The following is a 21,619-nucleotide window of genomic DNA, read 5'->3' as shown; positions in this document are numbered from 1 at the left end:
TTCAACGTTTTTTGTAAAATGTATTTTTTCAATACAGAGAGATTAAGCAGCCATTAAAAATACAACAGGAGGCAGTGAAAGAGGACACAGAATGAATAACAATCATTTTTGACTCTGCATATATTGGTTGGTATTGCTTCTGAAACGTTTACTTGGACATTTTCAAACAAATTTTTTTTGATTTCTGTCAAAACAGCGCAAAAACATACTAGACAAAAAAAATACTTTTTTAGCACAGATATAAAGATTATGTAACATAAACCAGCCCAAATAATGATAAATACTCCTCCGGTATCCTGCACCAGAAATATGTAACTCTCAGCACAATTCATTCACATACCTGGGAAGTGACAATCACAGGTTCACTCCCATTTTAAAACCCTCCCCGTCCACGCCACAATGCAGTCCAATGTCAGTTTAATTGAGAAGGACTTATGTTTCCTCCTCCTCCTCCTCTATCTCGTCTTTTTTAAAGGGAAGGTCGCTGTTTCCTGTGCCGATGTCCAGAACTTGTAAACTTGACAGGTGTGCGAAAGAGCTCTCGTCCACAGCGTTCACCGACAAGCGGTTAAATCTTAAAAGGAGAGCACAGAAAAGAAGGTGTGTGAGCTTTTGTCATGGCTTGACAGCTGAACAAAATGACTGAGCTTTCAAAGCAGAAATTCAAACGTACAGAGGAGGTGGTTAACAGACAGCAGGTGACATTTACAAATTGTATTTGTCAGGAGAAACAGACATCAGACATGATAACTTCTCTCCACACTCAGATCTGTGAGTTACGTCTCTCTGAACTGCACCCCACTCTAATGTTTTCAGTCCATCAAACACAGTCACACGTGTTTTACTCATTTACTACAAAGCACTTTTGAAACTCCTCAATTCTACTCTAATTCGTCAAAGTGCTTGCATATGTTGCCAATAAATTTTAACAACTAACCAACATGCCATGAAGATGCAATTACTAATGAAAAGACATAAATCCCCTTACATCTGCCCCGCTATTATCAGAGCAGCTCTAAATTTGCTCAGGCCATCGGTGGAGGGAAAAAATGTTGCGGCAGCTGATATGAACAAAAAGGCATGTACAACGGCATGGAAGGGGTCAAGGCAGACATAAAGAAGCTAGGTTGATGTCAGACTACAAAGAACAAACACAAAAAGAAACAGAACAAAAGCCTTGAAAATGCTTGTCTGACACCTCTTTACTCTGCTGTCTGACAGCTGCTTACAGCTGCTCTGTTTTTTAAGTATAAGCCTGCACTATGTGGGATAATCCAGAGTTGGAAAAGTCCTGGATGCACACAAGTAAGCAAAGAAGATTGGATACCACACATCGTAGTGTTTCACTAAATGATGTCGATGATGTTTTCACACCTGCACAAAACTCCTAAAAATTACACTGAAATGTTCAGGGTGAGCTGGATATGTGGACGACATCAAGAATTTTTCTTGTCAGCCCCCTGGTAAAAATGTCTATGTGACGTTAGCGTGAGCCGATGTGAGAACCCAGAAGGTAAAGTCAGGAAACTTCCCAGAGCGAGCAGTCACACTTTCATGTGTGAACTGTAATTATTAAGGAGTAACCACTAAAAGTAGTGGGGGACTGGTTCTGGAAGTTATAATGTCTGGCAAACAGGTAGAATGAGACTTAAAACCATATAGTTTTCTCAATTATCTTTAGTTACTGTATGCAATTAGTGAAGTAACTTATATAATTGAGTCTTGACCCTCTTTTTTTTAACTATTGGACACCTTTTTTCTGTCAGAAAGTTTTCACCTTATCCAGTCTTACTGGGCTCTGATTGGCTGCAGTACTACAGTGCTTGTGATTAGCTGCTTCTCGTTGCCTTCATGGCTTTTTGCTCAGAATCTTTTGTTAATGCAGGAGGACAGCAGACCTCTGTTCGTGCACCATTTAGAAGCCAAAGTTATTGCTTTTGCTACATTTACCAAGTGTTGGTACCTGAACCTAATCAAATGTGGCAAACAAAGATTTGGAATACTAATCCTAAATATTTTGTGATCCCTTAAATGCTCCATTCATACTATTAGCCAGGTCAATGTTAGTTGATTGACATATATACAGAAAAAATAGTAACCATAGCCTAAAATATATTATTAACTCTTTAGCGATTATTGGTGGGCTATTGGGAGCAAATATCCCCGTATGGAGCGAGGAAAGTTTACCCCTGTTTCCATTAATCGTGCTTAGCTATGGGCTAACAAGTGGCACTATCCCCATTCAGGATATACAAACAGATAAGCATATCCTGAGAAGTCTTACTATTCCTCTAAATGTTGAGTTTCTAAATGTCAGAATCCAATATCTCTCTCATATATTCAACACACAACTTTCAAAACTTTCCCTTTGAGATGAATAAAGTTGTCTGAGAGACAGGATATATGTGCACGGTGAACTCTCTAAAGAAATCAAAAAGAGACAAAAGCTTCCCATTTTCTCCAGACTCACCGTGAGCTGGTTGTAAAAATAGGTTCTTAAAAAGTGGAAAGAATGGTGTAAGTTCACCTGATTGCAGCTGTCCCTTGGAGAGCCTCAGAGCAGAATAAACTAAATAATAACTTCCTCACAGCCAGTCCTCTGTCAAAGTTACATAATCATTTCCTGCATGGAGATCAATCCAAATGGAGAGAAAAAGTTATGTAAGGGGTCACTCACCAGAGTGCAGTAAAGCCCTGAGGAAGGTAAGATTGAACCCTTTCCTCTCGATTTGTTTTGAACTTACTTTGAGGTGAAAGAGTTCATTGAGAAGCTCATGAAGGATGACAGGAGTGTTTATAAAGAACAATAAAGGACTGACAATAATCAGTTACATGCCTGAGTCGCATTACTTCGATCATCTGGACTGGTTTAAAAGAAAGGGTTAGTGTGTCCCTTACCGGAGGAATATGCCTTTGATGTTGGGTGTGCCTTCGAATGCTGACTCAGAAACAGTGGAGATTCGGTTGCTCTGCAGGTAAAGGTACTCAAGAGACTCTGGCAGGTCAGAGGGGATGTGAGTCAGCTGGTTTCCAGACAGATCCAGCGTCTACAATTACAAGATACAGAATGAATAATGAATCTTCTCTTTGATATATGTGATCTATTACTGTAAAATGGGACAAATAATAATAAATACACTTTATATGTGTGACTATTATCCATTCTCCACAGCAGAAACCTCACGAGTAAGACCTAAGAGTTGACTTATTGTTACAGGTTCTTCTTAAAATGTTCTCCATTTGTTTTTGCCAAAAGTTCTTGGATCTTCATTTGGCAAAAACAAACAGACAAAGAAATGTTTTCCTCTGAGACAGAATAATGTGGTCAGTGATGGTCCATACTGTTACAAGAAAGAGGCCACAGCCTCAGTCAGAGTCAGAGCTTGTTCTTCTTCAATTTCAGAGCAAATTATTTGTAAGTTTTTGAAGGAGAGGCATACAGCCAAAAACTATAATGTAAACTACATTGAGTTCTCCGTGACAACACATTGATGTTATGACTGCTGATACGTTCTGTCCCCCCTAGTGAGCTATTATTCTTCTTAAGTAAGCACTGGAGACCCTCTATACTCGTACCTTTTAAGTCAACTAGGCAGCTTGTGAAGATCTTTTGCAACATAAACAAATGGATGTCAACCAATTTCCTTAAGTTAAACAAACATGAAACCGATCTTATTGTTGTCGCCCCACTGAAACGTTGGAGATCGCATACTGGATGTAGACGGGTGCTCTATCCATCCTTCAAGGTCTGCAACCTGGGTGTTATCCTAGACTCCACCCTCTCATTCCAGTTCCACATCGAATCCATCATCAAATCCGCCTACTTTCATTTAAAAAATATCTCCTAACTCTGGCCATCACTCTCTGGTTCAGTGGTAGAAACCCTGACCCAAGCCTTTATAACCTCCGGTCTTGACTTCTGGGGTACCCAGCAAAGGCCTGGACAGGCTCTAGTATGTACAAAACTCTGCTGCCAGGGTCCTCATCTGCACCAAGCCCTGGCAGCACATCACCCCAACCCTCACCCACCTTAACCCTCATCCACCTCCACTGACTCCTTCTGACTTATAATTCCCTCCACATCCTTACCCCACAGTACCTCTCTGACCTCCTTCAACCAAACACCACATCCCGAAACCTCCTGTCCTCATACACTGGCCTATTTTCCATCCCCCAAACCAGACTCCATACCTTTGTAGATCAGGCCTTTAGCATCACAGCCCCCACCCTCTAGGCCACCCTCCATTCTGATGTCTACAATGCCCCATCTTTGGAAACATTTTTTAAAAAACTCCTCAAACACCATTTGTTCACCTCAACCTACAACCTGTCATGAGCCTGCATCTCCATGAGTCCTTCAGACTCCCATCCTTTGTTACTTGTCTCAGTCTTGTTACGCCACTGTTTAAAGCGTTCCTAGAAATAATGCTTTATACTTTAGATTAAATTCATTATTATGGGCCCTTGCTGATCAGCACATACACAGTGAACTTTGGACCATATAAACCATATGCCTACAAATCATCTATGAAGGATAATTAAAAAACGAATTGTTTTTTTAACCCAATTTAATACCAATACTTTTCTCATGTTCTTTGTTTTCAAAAGTTGAACATTTTCCAAGGTCCAATCCCATAAATAGAGCAGCAAAGAATCACTAGCTTTCACTGAAATAGGCTTTCCAGGTTTCAGGGGGTTGCAGAGAGTTCTTTCAATCATAATTGGTCTAGCAGATGTAACATCGCATCACTACAAGGATGTCTGACAGAAATGGGGAGTCACAAACAACCGAAGAGTGCAGGGAAAATGAGAGTGAACACACAGGGTTACACAGAAATGACAGATTCCAATGCAGTCGAGCAAACAAATAAAGAAAATGGAACAAATACACTCACAGTTGTTTTAGGGCATGTGACAGCAATCAGAGTTTTCTGTATTGTGTTTTTTGTTGTAAACTTTGTTTGTGTAGACTCAGAATAAAATGTATTGCATTTTTCACAGTATCAGCACTAATGCTCCCTCTGTTTGATTAAAGCCTCTGGGAATATGGCTTGAAATTGCAAAAAAGAATAAAATTGTGTAAAAATGCAAAGAACAAAGATGAGCGCCTCATTTAGACTCCACATAAATGCCAGAGAAACTTTCATAACTATTAGGGAAAACTAGATGAGAAGACAGCTCATTATGTTACTCAATATTATCTCATTTTCAATTTGAATGTTTTATACTTTATTAATCCCTGAGGGAAAGTCTGGTTTTACACTCTGATATTGAGAGACATGCAAAATCACACACAAGCACAAACAGGACCTGTGGACATGCATTAGTGGAAATATGTCAGAGTGGAGCTGCTACACATGCAGGGAGCGCAGCAGAGCAGTTGGGGGTTCGGTGCCAGCTACCAGACCAACTTCCATATTATGATCCACATCAGGATTGAGGTACTGCCGCCCAATCACAATAATTTGAGTTGTGTGAGTCAGAGGAGGATGCTTTGCTTTTCCATATCAGATTTAGCAGTTAACATGGACATGCAACGTTAGCTAATGTAGCCCTTTTTGTTCTCAAAGCAGGAATGCAAGGCCAAATGATCAATGTAGGAATTAGTGCTTCACTGTTCACAATTTTCAGCCCAGGCAAATTCTAGTTACCTGCGGGCAATGCTAATGCCATGTTTAAACAGCCAAAAAGCTGTCATCTAAATGTTCTTTCAATTACTTCCTGGAATTAAATGCATCACTGTCTGAACTTTACCATGCCCAATTCAAATTAGATATCAACTAAGCTTACACAAACTACAATTTAGATATTATACTTTTGGGTTGTATTACATTGTTTATACTATTTTGTGCTTGTTATTGTGTTAATCAGAGATTATATCACAATGTAATAAGGCTTTAAGTGCCTTGAACTATCTTTTAATGATAAGCCCAAACTCTTTACCATCTTAATTTTATATAATGTGAAATGGCAAAATCGAACCGTATACATAGCCTCACAAGAATCCTGAAATGGTAAATTTACAGCTTAAGTTCCTGCAGTGAACATGATTTACATGTTTCTCCCCATACCAGCCCACTCACTTTGAGCGCACTGAGCTCCATCCAGGCTCCCTGGTACACTGAATTCAGTTTCAGCAGGTTGTCACTCAGGATGAGTTTATTTAGTTTCTCCATGCCGGTCAGTGCACCGTCTGGAATGGAGTTCAGCTGGTTGTTCTTGATTTCGAGCACCTGCAGGCTGCGGGGAAGACCCATAGGCAGCGAGTGAAGGCTGTTTCCTGACAGATCCAGGGTTTCCAGGAGGCGCAGCTTCCTGAAGGCGTCCCGGTGCAGCTTGGGGCTGGTCAGCTTGTTGTAGCTGAGGTTGAGCTCGGTCACGGTGTACAGCAGGGCAAGGTCATTGCGGCCAATTTCAGAGATGGAGTTGTGGAGTATCATTAGGGTTTTGGCCCTCCGAGGCAGGCCCCTGGGGACGCGCTCCAGCAAGTTGTTGTACATGTGGAGAGTGTGCAGCTTCTTCAAGCCCTAATGAAAATGCAAGTGAAAGGGTCAAAAGGTTATCTATCTTCAGTTTTTATAAGTTCAAATGTCAGCAGGGCAATTGGGCATATTTTCACCTCCAGTCTGTTGTCAACATAGAATATGAAATGGAATCAAAAAATGCACCTGGAAGGCAGTGTGGTGGATGGAACGTGAACGGAGTTGGTTATTGTGGAGAAGCAGGTACTCAAGGTTTCGAACAGAAGTGAGAGCATCTCCAGGGATGCTTCGGATGGAGTTCTTCTCCAGGTGTAGCAGCACTAGATTGCGAGGCAGACCCTTGGGGACGACACTCAGGTTGTTATTTGACAAGTCCAGACACTCCAGACTGCTCAATTGGCTGCCAGGAGAGAGGGAGAGGAAGTCATTAATTCAGTTCATTCATCCTATATTGTATATGATTCTCTGTGATGCTGCAACATGAGAATTCACAGTCACGGTATTTGCAGAGTGGGTGCCCTTGTTGGTACACACTTGAAAACAGTTTCTTGGCTACTATAATCAAGGCTTTCCCTTTTTTTAACACTTGGCATTGGCATGGAGATGCTTGTCATGTAAACCCTTAGGGGATTTCTATGGGCTTTTGTCCACCTGAAAGTCTCGTTGTCCATCCCCTCGTTGCTGAGGAGGTTGTTCTGGAGATATAGCTCTCTGAGGTTTGACAAGTTGTCAAAGGCTCCCGCTGGGATTTTCTCCAGCTTGTTGCTCTGTAACAGAAGGAAGAAACCTTATTTCATCATCATTACCATGCTCATGAATGGGAAGAGACAAGTGTGTACATCATCAAACCAACATGCAAACTTAACAACATCCAGACCTTGAGATGAAGACGGTATAGAGAGGAGGGCAGGTTCCTCGGGACGACCCGCAGGAAGTTGCTTGACATGGTGAGGATCTCCAGATTGTCAGAAGCATTGAACATATGTTCAGGAAGCCCTGCGTCACTCAGCTTGTTGTTATGGAGATACACTGACCTGGGACACGATCGAGGAACCTTACCATGTGTATAAAGCCATAACTTCATGAACAACATGTAGACTTACATAAACACACACATAGTACCTTAGTTTGGGTTTATGACCAAATGTATATGGGAAGATCTTTGTAAGCTGGTTAGCAGCAAAATCAGCGCTGACCAAAGAGGGCGGTAAGGCTATGGGTGCTGACGTGAGCTGCAGAAACAGGGAAAGAAGAACAACAGGACACTGTTACAAAAAACGTTGCTGTACAAATGTAGGGAGGATTTAAGAGTTTTCAATTTGCATCATCAGTAAAAAACAAAAAGAAGATATTCTTATTCAAAAGTAACCTTGAGTTGAGGTGTGAAGAGTTAATTTTAAATCTAAGAGGAAGAGTGAATTCATCATATTGATACTTAAACATTGGTGGGAGGAGGTTGGGATTCCTTGCTGCTCTTCCTGTATTTTTTTCCACTTGTTTTCACCTTTGTTTGACCTTGTGGTTTCCTTATGATTTTGATTTTTCCCTGACTCTTCTCTTTTTGTTCATTAAATTTAACTTTAAAAAAGTACATCCTGGTCCTCTTCCTTTGTGCTTTTACCTATCTTAAAACCTTTAAAGAGTAGACGACTTTGATGATGGAGTCCTGAGGGAATTCTCTTTTGAACTAACTGTTCTACAGATTTATGTTTGGTACAAAAATAAAGGGTACCCAGAGCAATCCCAGTCCGAATTATTTAGTTTTCCCAAAATGTCCAATACCATAAAACTTCTATTCATAGCCTGAGCTTTTCTTTACTTGAGTCTAATGACCCCGCCTTTATTGGGGACATGCGTCAATACGTGATGGGCTATTAATTATCACATACGAAAATGATTCTGTTGTTTTTCTTTGTTTTTCTGTCAGGCTGCTTTTTCTCTATTTTTGATCCATAAAATATCTTGACACAAGATGCATATGGTCCTGCCTGTATATGTCAAAATGTATGGCAACACCAGGCAATTAAAAGGAACTGGGCCTTAAATTTGGGATAGGCTTTTATTTGAAGTTTCACGGTATTAACCATTGGAAGATCAATGTTTCGTTGTTTTATGCTTAACCCACACAGAATGCTGACTGGTTTAAAGCCAACATTCCTGCTGTGGTCCATACGGCTAACCATTACTCTAAAGTGCTGCCTATTTGTAATACTCTCCCTTTTTCCTGCATAACTAATGATAATCCCACCAACAGCTGTTTCTGTTGGGAAATATTGTTTTTTCTTTTAATCACAGGAAAAGATGGTGACAACAGGAAAATATGCCTAATATAAAGTAGCATGTCATTATTGTTAATATAACCATGTTGCCATACTAATATTATTAGCATGTTATTAGCATCTCAAAGCAACACTGTGCCTCCTTTTAGCCTACAATAGCTGGCAGGGTTAGCTGTGGTTGTTTCCATGCTTGATCACAAACTTAAAATTCTCCTAAATTTAACCAAAACCTTGTCTTAAAGTTATGGCAGCCATCTGGATTATTTTGAAAGGGAAAGTTGTTGGGGTTTTTTCCCCTAACCTTTCAAATATTTGCTTTGATTCAACCAGTCTGTCCTCACCAAAGCAGCAGGCACTATTCAGTTTGGTAAAAAGCAGAAATGGCTGGCTGTGTACCTCAGAGCAAGGTCGCCCTCGCTTTTGTCACTGCTACCACTACTAGCACTGCATTGTGCAGAGAATATAGCAATCTGGGAAGCACTGTTGAGATTAGATGTTCATTTAAAGCTCTCTTCTTTATAACATGGTTTATGGATTAAAGCAGCATGGGTGTCTTTGAGGCTTAGTGAGCACTTAAAAATCCCCTATTCTTCCTGTTTGCCTATTCATCTCTGTGAAGGCACAAACAAATCTGTCCATCTTTTCTCTCTGCCGCTCTCTGTCCAAAAGGGTCAGTAACATTTTAGCTCCGACCAGCTGGCACAGCCATACTGGAAGTGATTACAAGCATAAGCTCACACAGAGTGTACGAGACGAGGCTGCCACCCATCTCTGCCAGCTGGCACTGTGTCAGTGGATAAGAATACAATGGAATAGAGTAAAATATATGTGAGACAGACACAAAGGAGATAACCGTGCAATTCCACCATGTGAGTGGGTTTTTGGAATCAGCGCTGAGAACAAACATTTGAAAGTACGATCATGACTCACCTTGTTGTTTGCCAAATATAAGTAAGCCAGCTGTTCCAGCATCTCGAAACCTTCATCTTGAATGCCTGTAAAGGGGAAACATGCAAAAGTCAATAAACAAGAATATCAACCTCTATCTAGCTCTTACAGTTTAGATCAAACAGATATTTGAACTAAAGCTTTACTGCAGGATTCAAGGCCTTGTCCTTATAGGACTGCTCACCAGAAAGTAAAAGTTTTTTAAATCATCTGTAGATGTCGAATGTCATCACTGTTATACATCTCTGAGGATATTATCAATTTGGTATAGACTAATGGACTCTGTACAATTAAAACCGCATCATACATACTTTGCAAACTGGTCATGTCCGATACTTGAATATTTATAATCAGTGACTTAATTAGTGGCTTTTAAGCTTTTAATACAAGTTTATCAATGGTTTTAATATCCATATGCACATCTGTAAACTAATACATCAACAATAACAACAGAGTCACATGAATTCACTGCTTCTGAATGTTTTCAATTCAGTGTGAGGTAAGTTGCTGATTCTGTTTGTTTTTTCTATCTATGAAACACTAAAAAGCTAATAGCACAGCAACCACTAAGGTCTATCTTTGTTGTAATGTTTGCAGACATTAATGCAGAAAATATCACAGCTTTGTCAAGTAGATTCTATAAATAAATACATTTTCATCCGCATAGCATCAATTCATAACCTCACTTTACAAACACAGCAGGTCGTGACTGTACATTTTTTAATACCATTTACAGAGAACTAACTAAAATCAACCATGATCAGGCACTCTGCAACAGTGGCGTTAAACTTATTTTGAACAGGCAGAAACCTCAAGCCTAACCAAACTCATATTTAACAGCAACCTGACAGGGCTTTGGAATTTGGATAAAGGGAGAGGCAGAATAAGGTCAGTTTGACAACTCAATTTTAAAGTTTGATTATGTATTTAACTATTCCAATGGAGTGGATGGTCTAGTTGTTAGGACGCGCCCCTCCTCCAAGCCGGCGGCTCTGGTTAAAGTGTGACCTGTGGCTTCTTTCCAACATGTCCCTCTCCCGATACTCTATTCTATCCACTGTCTAAATAAAGGCAAGAGCCAAAATAAATAAAACTTAGAAATACATTTTCCTTCTGGGGTTGCAGTGGATAAAAGAAGTTGACCTCTTCTGGTTCAAGTCCATGAGACACTGTGATCTGGACATTGACACTGTCGGGGTAACAACATGACAGGGCATGTATTGCAAAGTTTAGTCCACCTAACTTAGAGCAGATCCGATGCCTTGAGAGAAAATACTCATCTCAAGATTTTTTTCTTACACTCTAAGTCAGGTAAACAAACCACGTGGAGTTCTCTCTCTCAAAATCGCTTCCAACGAGGCATTGTTGCTTTTAATTCTTCTATTAGCTAAACTATTACAACACTGTGCCTGTAATCCCAAATTATTTGGGAAGCTGCCTTTAGAGAGTTTGCATCCAAACAAAAAGCCGGTGGTGGCCACAGCTGGCCAGGAAAGCAAAAAATCCCCAAAGCAATCTGTTCGTCATAAAAGCATTATTAAACAGATGAAAATGGAAATGACCAGGAGGCATTCAGCCAGACAGACAGATAGTAGAAACAACAAAGGCTTAGGCCTCAGCTACAAACAGCTGTTAGCAAGAGTCCTAATATTTCTTTTGCTATTTATTGTTTTTTAGATGATGTTTCGATTGGCAGATCCCAAACAAGAGAAAAAACATTTACAGACATTGATCTCGAGCAGCAGAGCACTTTCAAAATGTTCCCTTCCTCAGAAATGGATTCCGAACCCCTCATCAGTGTGCCTCCATTTCCTGGATGTGAGTTTCGACTTAGAGCAGAGTCTGGTGTAATAGGAGCCGTTAAATTGGGCAATGGTTAAAAGTAGGCTAAACAAACCACATTGGGTGGATCTATTTGGAAAGATTTTGCTGACATAAAAATGAAGAAAAATCAATGTTGACTTAAACCAAACAAAAGCTCCACTTACAAAACCATCGCTGGCAGAAAAACGTCTTATCCCAACAACAATTGCTCCAAATTCACCCGCCATTCAAAGGCTTTGACATGCTGCAGGGCAACTAAACACAACCACTTCTTCCTGCTTCGTGTTAAGATAGTTTTACTCCGTTTACCGTCTGTGGTTAGCCAGTTGTTTTGAAGGTTGAGCGTCTCAAGCTGATGCAGATGGGAAATATGCTCCACTGTTATCTCCTCGATTTTGTTGTTCTGAGATCAGGGACCAAACACAGAGAGTTAAAACAAACTCAAGGACTCGTATTGTTGTAACTTCTTTTCATATCTGAGCAGAAATACCAAGACATTTGTGTTATTGTTCAGAACTATGTGTGATGTTTAGAAGACCTGCAGAGACAGCTGGCGGGTTTCCTCAGGCAGCTCTGGTGGAAACTCTGTGAGGTCGACTCCAGCGCAGTCCACTGCCCCCTCTGCCGTGCAGCTGCACTTCGCCGGACATTCGAACGGCTCAGCTTTCGTCACCACCGGTGTGATGTTGGTGTCATCCTCCTCCTCTTCCTCTGGTTCGAAAGGGGCCTGGCAGCGCACCAACACCCCGGCCAAGAGCAGCACACTCAGGGCCTGCAGGATGGAATGCTTGAGAAAGGCCATGTCCACTGCTGAGCTCTTCTGTTGCATGAGGACAGAAACGTTAAACATATCAGGTCACAGAATATTTTGTTCCTAGAAAGAAGAACCTATCATAGCTTTGATCTGACATTTTTTTTGTCCACATTAAGCAGTTTTAGATGTTTTTGAAATTTTCTAAATTGAGTCCATGCAACTATCATACTGCAACATACTAGAGCATCTAATGAAGGTTTGCTGTTGAATAAGGCGTCTGTATAATCAAAACGATTAGCTGAAAGAGGCTAAAACTCTCCATAAAAAAGAAAAACAAATGCAGGGTTGGTTGATACCTCGCTGGTTTTGTTACCAGCAGCAGTAGTCATGTGATCCACTCACAATTAAAAATACTGGCTATAACCACTTCATGATAGCAAAATGAAGTTTGTGGAAAGTTTCCATTGGCTCTCGTCTTTTATTTCTCATTGGTTTATACTTACATGTAGCATGTTTCATCATACATAACTACAGACATGTAGTCTCAGCTGAATGACGTAGTAGACCCCTTTAAACCTGGCATTAAAATACATTTTCTATAATCAGATTGCATTCTTATAGCGCTTGACCACATACATTTAGACCTGGTATTAATATGCGTCTCCAGTGTCCTCATCATCCGTGTCTCCATTATGTTCATAACTACAAAACTGTCATCACAAACAGTGATGTTTATTTACATTCATTAACCGGAGCGTAACAGCTGTTTGTGGTTTGCAGCGCATACTATAATAATATTTCATTCATTTATATGAATTAATTCTACAGAGAGTATTAACCCACATACCAGTATAGCTCATGTAAAAGTCATCAAAACTCAGGCTTCAACATAATTCTATTGTTCTCTCTCTCTGTCATTTTAAAGGCATCTAAAGAAAAAGACGAACAAGCGTCTTAGAATAGTTTCACTTCAACAGGAAGGCAGAATCCAGTACACATGAAGCCCTCGTATACAGTATGATCCATAAGAATATACTTGATGCATGCTTTCAGTATTTTAAACGTTTCCATACACGGAGTAATGCCATAGCAGAAAATAAATCACAGCACTGTTTCGCAGAAGTAAAACGTGTAGTATGACCTTGACAGCGCAGAGGAAACTCTCCAGAGGAAACAAAAATCAGCTTTTAGTTTCTGAAATAAATATTTGGACACTGTGATGAAGCTCCTGAATCATTGGTGATGACTTCTCCCTGTGCTTGCTGAGCAGGGAAACCGGTTGGTGGGTTTTCTTGCCAGAATCACTCGTGACACATGGCAAGAATACAAGATGCTGAAACAATCACTGCACTGTCTTCCCAGCCCACCTGATAAAATCAAATGGATGAGTAATAAAAAAAATCATAACAGTGAGTACTAATAAAGACATGATTTATTAGGATCAAAGCTGTTTGTTGAACCAGGCTGTAATCATGTTTATGTTTATGCTTTAAAGTTAGCATTTTAACACGGGCGTTAATAAGGCTTCCTGGGCTTCCGTGGACACGAGAGGAACGAGCAGTTTTTTGCACTTCCCCAACAACAGCACTCGTGCATGCTGCTGCTTGGTTTCGTCTCCCTTTATTCTTACGAGTTCCTGTGAGGAGTTTTTAAGGAGGTTATGAAATATGCTGAAATTAAAATTGATGCTTAGATGCCAAAAACAGGTGAGACCATCAGCATAAAGATGGATAATTCTCATATCGTCATTTCTGATAAATGTTACCTCTGCCACGGGGTAGGTGTCAGAAGAGAGTTGCGGCACACCGCTGAAACAGCTGTTGTTGATTTAGATTTTTCTCAGAAATGATTCACAATGAGACAACTGACTGTTTAATGAAAACAGAATGTGCTTTTTCCTTTGAAAGAACGACAGAAGTGGCCAGAATTCAAACCAAAGGTTAATCACAGGAGCTTTAATGAGCGCTGTTGAGTCTGTTAGTTATTTCAGTTAATATCAGCTCTGTGCAGTGCTGATATTAAGCAGGTATACAGTTTACCATGGTGATGCTGATTAGCATGTTAGCATGGTTACATTAGCTCTTCGAGAAGTTGATGTAGTTTTGAATTTCAGAAGTTCTGAAGGAGTAAAGCAGAGGTATACGCAGAGGTGAGTGGTCGTGAGTAATAATGACTTATCCTCTGGGAATCATGAACGTCAAAGCATCTGTTTCTCTGCAGTCTTACTAACTGTTGTTAAAGTATTTCAGGCCAACTCTGTCACGGCTCTGGCCTTCTCAACAGGCTCCTCCTTGCTTTCTTTTGTCAGCCTGTCTGTGTGTATGTGAGTGAGTGAGTGTGACTGGGCGTGGTTTTCCCAGTAACACTCTGTGGCTGCCTCCTGATGGCTGTTCATTCCATCCACCTGCTCTCCATCAACTCATCAACTCAGCAGTATATATACCTCAACTCTCCAACCACTCACAAGATCGGAGTGTCAGCTACTGTAGTAGACGACCTTCCTGCTCAGCCATCGGCCTCAACCTGCCCTCTGGATTTAGAGCCCCTCCATCAGCCACGGTCACACCCCTACCCTATCTGGTCAGCCATCTTCCCCTTCACCCTGCAAACCTCCAGAATCATCAACCCATATCCCTTTGTCTGCAATAAACCCCACTCCAAGTAAACCCCTCTGTTTCTGTGTTCTGGGTTCTTATTCACTGGTCCTAACAAACCCTCTGCAGGGATCGACATTTAAATGGAAATAATCAAAACACACTTGTGATAATCAGAAGTGTGGTCATGTAACTTCTAGTGATGAAGTCAGCTGAAGTGGAAAACCTTAAAGCTAAAGTGCATTTTCTTAATGTCAAGACTGGTACCATTACTGTTTAAAGAAGTTATTTCTGCTCAGGCTCAAGACATTCATCGAGGGTCAAACTAGGTCAGCTTAGCAGCTAAAATGGCGTAGCTGATGTTTCACAACAAACACAGCTGAATAACACCCTTTGATTTAGTTATTTAAGACCCCCCCCCCCCCCCCCCCCCCCCCCACAAAAAAAGAAGAAATCTTTTGTTTCCCTTCTCGTCTCTGCTGACTCATCAAAGGTCAATTCAGAATTCCAAATTGCCAGCATGGATGGAGAGAAACCCAATCCTGCTTTAGCTTCAGGGCAAAAAGCTGTCTATGGTTACTTTAAAGTGATACTGCAGCGATTTAACATGTCAAAATCAATTTTGGGAGCCACAGGGAGGTAATCTGTTCTTTGGCTGCGGGGGAAACAGAGCCCACCAAGGATGAAATGGTAGAAATATATTGGCAAATGGAAATCTCTTTACATGGTTAAGAGTGCAGGGAATATTTTAAGTAAAGTGTAATACTTTGAAACTTTCTAATTTCAAGTTTTTTAAGAATAGTTGTCTGACTTTCAGAATAAAAGGTGGGGGTTATGAAGAATCCTTACAGAATAATTTCATTGAAAAGTTAATTGTCGTATGAGCATATAGGGTGAGAAAAAAATCGAGAAAATATTATAACTTAACTATCAAGAATGACGCTCACAGTTTGTGATGAATACGCAGCTCTAACTGGCTGATTTTAAAGGAACAATATGTAACATATCTACTGAATTAAATCATAATTTATTCCTTTTTGGAATAAAAAAAAAGGCACCCCCCCCCCCCCCCCCCCCCACACACACACACACACACACACACACACACACGGCTGTTTTGGACGCCCCTCAGTTTGCCAGATATGAGACCAGTTATCACAGCAAACCAACAGGTGTTGCAGCGATGGAAGTGGGAGAGAGAACTGGTTCAGATAGAAGTGATTGTACCTGACCTAAAACGCCTCTGCAGAGATGTTAGAGCGCAGAGAGGTTTACAGACTGCTGCAGAGCTGGCTAAACACTGAAGCTTCAGTATCATGGCAATGTGCATGCACATCAAATCAAGGGAGGAGGGGGCAGGGGGAGACATCTCTCTCCAGTGTTTTGAATTTTGGACTACAGTACCCATTTTGAACGATATCAGAGACACATATCCTTCCTTTGAGTAAATATAAACCAACAAACATAAAGCCTGTGTACACATCTACTAAACTTACAGAAACATGCTTAAAATTAGATCAGCTCATCGTTAACATCCACACTGTCACTCTGAACATGTTTGCATGCGGACATTAGCAGTGACCTTAAAGGAACTGCATTCACAGGCTTCTCAGAGGGTTCAATTTCCTGCCTGTTTTCTCTAATCTCTCTACATGACCATGAACAGACTCTGTTACATCTGATTTTGAAATAGCAAATCATTGAGCCAAAAATATAATTGCAAAGATTGCATTGTGAAATCTTTGTTACTCTTAAACCAAGTTTCTTTTGTATGCCATACTTCAGCACAATTTGACCCAAAATATGTCAACTTATGAGGTCATGAACAAAAATCCATGACTTTCTGCATTTTTGTTTAAAAATTGGACACATTGACAAGAATTTTCCCATTCAGGGACATTACCTAATTGCAGGAGTAGCTACAACATCCTCCTTATGAATTAGTCATAAAGAAACCTTTGTTCATCAAATGTTTGGCAGACCTAAAGCTGAGTGAAAGGGCCTAAATCAGTAGAGTAATCGTCAGCTGGGTTCAGCTACATGTGAGACTTCATTAAAAGTTACAGAAAGTCTCTGCAACGATGTGTCATTTGTCAGACACATAGGACATAAAGACACCTATTTTACACTTACTAGTGGTCCATATTCAAATTGTTTCTCCTCTTCTGCCCCTTTCTGACACTTAAAAACAAAGCTCTGTCAAGCGCCCCATCATTATGATTAACAAAAACTCTGAGCAGCTTTTTAAAGCGAGCAGAGCCAACATTTATCTGCTTCAAGCTATTTATGTGTCATGTACTGCATCATTTCTCTTCAACTTTTTTTCTTTCATTTCCACCAAACACTGGTCTATCCCTGCAGGGCTCTTTCTACTGGGTGGATAGAAATGTCTATTTAAAACATACGTTTTTTACTCCCATGCACAAACAGGACTGATGGACATGCATTAACGGAGAAATGTCAGGGCCGGCCTGCTAAAAAACACTGAGCATGCCAGAGCTGTTGGGAGTTTGGTGCCTTGCTCAAGGGCACATCAGCAGTACTCGGGCACCTCTCCAGCAACCAGACCAGCTTCCACATTTTGGTCCACACCGGGACGTGAGCCAGCGACCCTCCGGATCTCAACTCAAGTCTCTACAGACTGAGCTACTGCTGCCCCCAAATACCCCCCAAGACACATCAGGACAACAACAAATAACAGCTGTCTCCTCTCTCTCTCTCTCTCTCTCTCTCTCTCTCTCTCTCTCTCTCTCTCTCTCTGCTGTGTGTGAAGCTTCAGGTCTCACTAACTGCAAGGACTGATATGAAAGAACATAAGCATCATCCTTGGCAACCTGATCTCTTTTGCTTTCAAACCATTTCACATTAAAGGGCTCACAAAACAAATATTAATCTAATAGAGGCAAAACTTAAGTTATAAATTAGAGACCTGGATCTGGCCTTCACACAAGCACAAAGGGAGGCAGGAGTATTTTGTCAGCAAACAAGTTTATAAAGCCCCAATTACATTGTAGATATGTTGATTAAAGACGCAATTAAAACGAGAATTCAAGGCTCTGAACTGAAAGCCATCTATCAAAAGAGCCTTTTCCCAGTGGTCAAATAACACAAAGTCATCAGTGAACACACATACACACACACACACACACACATACACACACAAGCTCAAGCAACAGAAAATCCAAACAGCAGCGTGCACACACCCATGAAACAAGAAATAAAAGCTTGTATCGACCCTGGCTAGGATAAAAACAGACAATCCAGGGGTCACAGAGGAGTTTTAAGCCTTCATAAAGTCAACAGCACTCTCATGTAATGCTACAATTTAAATGTTTGAAGTGGAAGTGGTGTGTATTATCAGAGATGTTGAGCATTTTAAGAGTTACCATCATGTATTCACGCTCCCTCTCAGCTGAGCAGAGGTGGTCAAGTGGCTTTACTGCTCTGTTAAGTGGTGTGGATTGTCTGAAACGCACATGCCAGAGTTGTCATGCATGGTTGAATGCGCTGACACATAAAAACTCACTCATATTTCCCTGCAACATTACAGCCACCCATAAAACACGCAGCAGTAAAGTCTGCTAAAGCAACAGTCTGGTTTGATACTTTACCCCTTGTGACCGACGTTTGCTGAAAGGCGCTGAAGTCTGACGTCCAGTCCAAACACACACTGTCCCATAGCATTCGAGGAGTCACACAGCCACTCCAGCTACACTCCAGATGTGAGAGATAGTGGGAGTGGGAAAAAGGGGAAAGTTAAGAAAGGAAGGGGAACAGGCGAGAGTGAAGAGGAAGGGAGGCGAGTAAGGGAAACAGCTTTGACCTGAACAGGAGCCAAAAACACAAATTCTTTCCTTTTTTTTTCATTTTTAATTCCAAGAATGTATTTTCCTCCCTTCACAAAGCAGGTCTGTTCAGCCTCAAATCAAACCATCGGTTTGTGTTGTTATAGCTCAATGTGGTAAAGTTTGGTAAGGTCTGTATTTTACAAAAACTTCCCTATCCCACCTTGATTTGAGTAAGAATGTAATCACAGAGTTGAAATAAGAAGCCTGATAACTTCAAACAGATATTTATCTTGGACAGCTCAAACAGTGCTGCTATCCAACATAAAGTGGATCTTAAAACAGAAAAGAGCAGAAGAGTATTGAAATAAGATGTTATCAAGCTGTGAAAAACCTGCCTCGATCTGTTAACAGCATCAACATGTTATCATATAAATTCCATTTGGGGACGAGAGAGATGAGTTGTCCAAAAATATCCAAGTGATAAATACAAATGTGAAAGAGTAGTCTGCCAAAAAAAGAGGAGACAGGATGTGATCTAATGTAATGTGTTTTTGGACCAGGCATCCTTTTCAACAAGCCCATCTCCCCATAGACACTGTGTGTGGACATCTGCAGCCATTTGGATGCATTAGCACAGCACACCGAACTTCAGGTTTGAATGCTGAAGATGAGTTTTGGAAGGATTAGTTAATGTGGGAGAACAAAATATTTTTCAACAAAACAGTGTTGTTGTTTTTTTCGAATTTCAAACCCATTTTCTATCTTCTACATCTGTTTAAAACTAGTCAACATTCGGTGTGTTATACAACTGCAAGTCCATTTTTTTTGTGCAGAAGGCATCACGATATGGCTAATGGCATAAAAAAAAATGCACCATGAGTCAAAGTTCAATAGTGATTTGTCTGGGCATGTGTCTATTAATCTCGGGGGTTGCGGCTGTTGCTAAGCTAGCCTATTTTATCAAACTAACAGGACCTGCCGCGTAATGACAGGTATGCTAGCCAAATGCCAAAAAGGTAGTTAGCAATTTTGAAAGAGCTTCAGTAGAGTTACAGCTTGCTTGGAAAAGTACCTGACGATGTTATGCTGTGTTCTGCACACACTGCAAGTGTCCATATTCAGTGGCACATGGTAGAAATGCGTACATACAAAACCAGGAAAGAGCCCTGATGCAAACAGTGGTAACAACCATCGAGCTGCTCAGGAGGGCAACTTTGCATACCACCTTCTGTGATCATCGATCTGGTAATAAAGAAATGACTTTGTTCTGTTTTACTTTAATAATTGTGTTTTTGCATTAATTGGGGTTGCAACATTACATTTTTCAAATGTCATTTTTCTTTTTTAATGACTTTTGGACACATGATTTAAGCACTTTTTCTAGGTGTTGAAAGGTGACCTAATTCTAACCCTCCAGTTCCACCATGAGCTCACATATGTGGGCTTATGGTAAAATAAAAGTGTTTGTATTTGGAGGTTTGAAAATATGGTCACCCTATGCTTTTGTCCAACTGTCTTTAGACTAATTTTAACTTTGGTGTCAGGAAAAACATCATGTAAAATCAGGAAAAACATTCTCATGAGTCATGACTATAATGTTCAACTCTCCCGCAATCAACTACATAGCTAACGTTGCGTAAGGAACAGTATCAAGTATAAGCTAATCGGTGAGCAACCATGGCTAGCCTTACCTAGGGATGATCACTGTTTACTGATACTGAACTGTCTACAACTTCAACTTGAAAAATACACATTTCAATGAATCAGAAAATTAAACCCAGACAGAAGTCTGTCTCAAATGGACAAGCTAAACATACAAAAACGTAACTCCCCCCATATTCTGTGGGGGATATCGTGAGAGCCTGCATTTTCTTAACTATTCTCTAAGTAGTTTCTATGGTCAAAAACTTTGTCGAATAGTAAGAGAATAATAAAATGAAGACATCATAATCCTAACAAAGCCTATACAGCCTTTGCAGGTCCTGGATTCAGCCCAAACAAACCCTGAAACCCCAAATTTTATAACAGCGAATAAATTCTTATTAAATGATTTTTAAAAAGTGAAAGGAAGGACTAACTTCGACTCCAAACTATTTTTATTTGGCTGTCGTTTTCCCATAATTCTGTCTTTATAACTTCCTAAAAACCAACTGGTATGTATTTATTGATTGTCTGAATGTTTCCAGCAAGACTTCATCATTAGTTTGAATAACGAGAGAAAAACTGAAGAGTTCATTTGCTTCACTTCTTAAACAAAAAATAAAAAAAATCCAAATAAAAAATACACTCCTTAAATTAAAGATCGGGGGGTGAAACTTGCCTTTGATGTCATTCAGACACAAATACAAAGTCAGTGAAGGTCGTTCAAAGGGCATCTAGTCCGCTCCTATATAGGCGAGCCCAACTTTGTAATCTTTTAAAGATGAATCTGCATAAATGTTTTTTTATCAAGTGTTGCGCCATCTCACTGAATCTTCTAGAAATGGCCTTAAGAGGCTATTTGTGCTGGGACAGAAGTCACCGACTGCAGACGAGAATGAAGATAGTGATGGATGTTTGGACTCAAGCTGAGGATTCTGGGTCACTTGCGGTTCGGAGTCTGTTGGGGTTTTAGGAGTCTCGCTTACTAATCACATGCCTGCTGAGCTGCTGTTTTCAGGCTAAAAGAGAGAGAGAGACCTCCTTGAAATGGGAGCAAACACTCGCTGATCCATGCTCTCATCATATTTTTGGCAGGCGGTTTTCCCCTTAGATGAGCTCTGGACACGGCTGCATGTTTTTAATACGTTTCCACTGATTTAGTGGAACATGTTCAGACAGCTATCTCGAAGCAAAGACCGTTCCCAACAAACTCCTTTTTTACAAGAGAGTCGAACAGGTTGTTGCTTCGTTATTATCCAGGACACTGCACGAAACAGCGAGTAGCATGTTAGCTGTCATGAAGAAGTAA

General features: G+C 40.5%; 1 protein-coding gene across 2 annotated transcripts; it reads right to left on the bottom strand.

The window, feature by feature from the left end:
* podn (podocan) lies at nucleotides 1–18,653 on the bottom strand. Of its 2 annotated transcripts, XM_061031026.1 has the most exons (12): nucleotides 18,493–18,653; nucleotides 18,268–18,346; nucleotides 12,072–12,353; nucleotides 11,843–11,936; nucleotides 9,692–9,756; nucleotides 7,605–7,714; nucleotides 7,360–7,516; nucleotides 7,134–7,249; nucleotides 6,669–6,882; nucleotides 6,084–6,527; nucleotides 2,899–3,047; nucleotides 1–574 (listed from the first exon to the last, which is right to left on the bottom strand). In XM_061031026.1, the coding sequence occupies exons 1-12, from the start codon at nucleotides 18,558–18,560 to the stop codon at nucleotides 433–435; spliced, it is 1,920 nt and encodes a 639-aa protein (XP_060887009.1). In that variant the 5' UTR covers nucleotides 18,561–18,653; the 3' UTR covers nucleotides 1–432. The 2 variants fall into 2 exon arrangements, with proteins under 2 accessions (XP_060887009.1, XP_060887017.1); XM_061031034.1 differs by lacking the exon at nucleotides 18,268–18,346 and having other exon boundaries at nucleotides 18,493–18,644.
* Nucleotides 18,654–21,619: the final 2,966 nt, after the last annotated feature.

The sequence above is a fragment of the Labrus mixtus genome, chromosome 3 (genome assembly GCF_963584025.1).
Source record: "Labrus mixtus chromosome 3, fLabMix1.1, whole genome shotgun sequence".
Classification (NCBI taxonomy): Eukaryota; Metazoa; Chordata; class Actinopteri; order Labriformes; family Labridae; genus Labrus; species Labrus mixtus.
The sequence above is the reverse complement of the archived record's forward strand: the minus strand, read 5'-3'. Positions and strand labels throughout refer to the sequence as shown.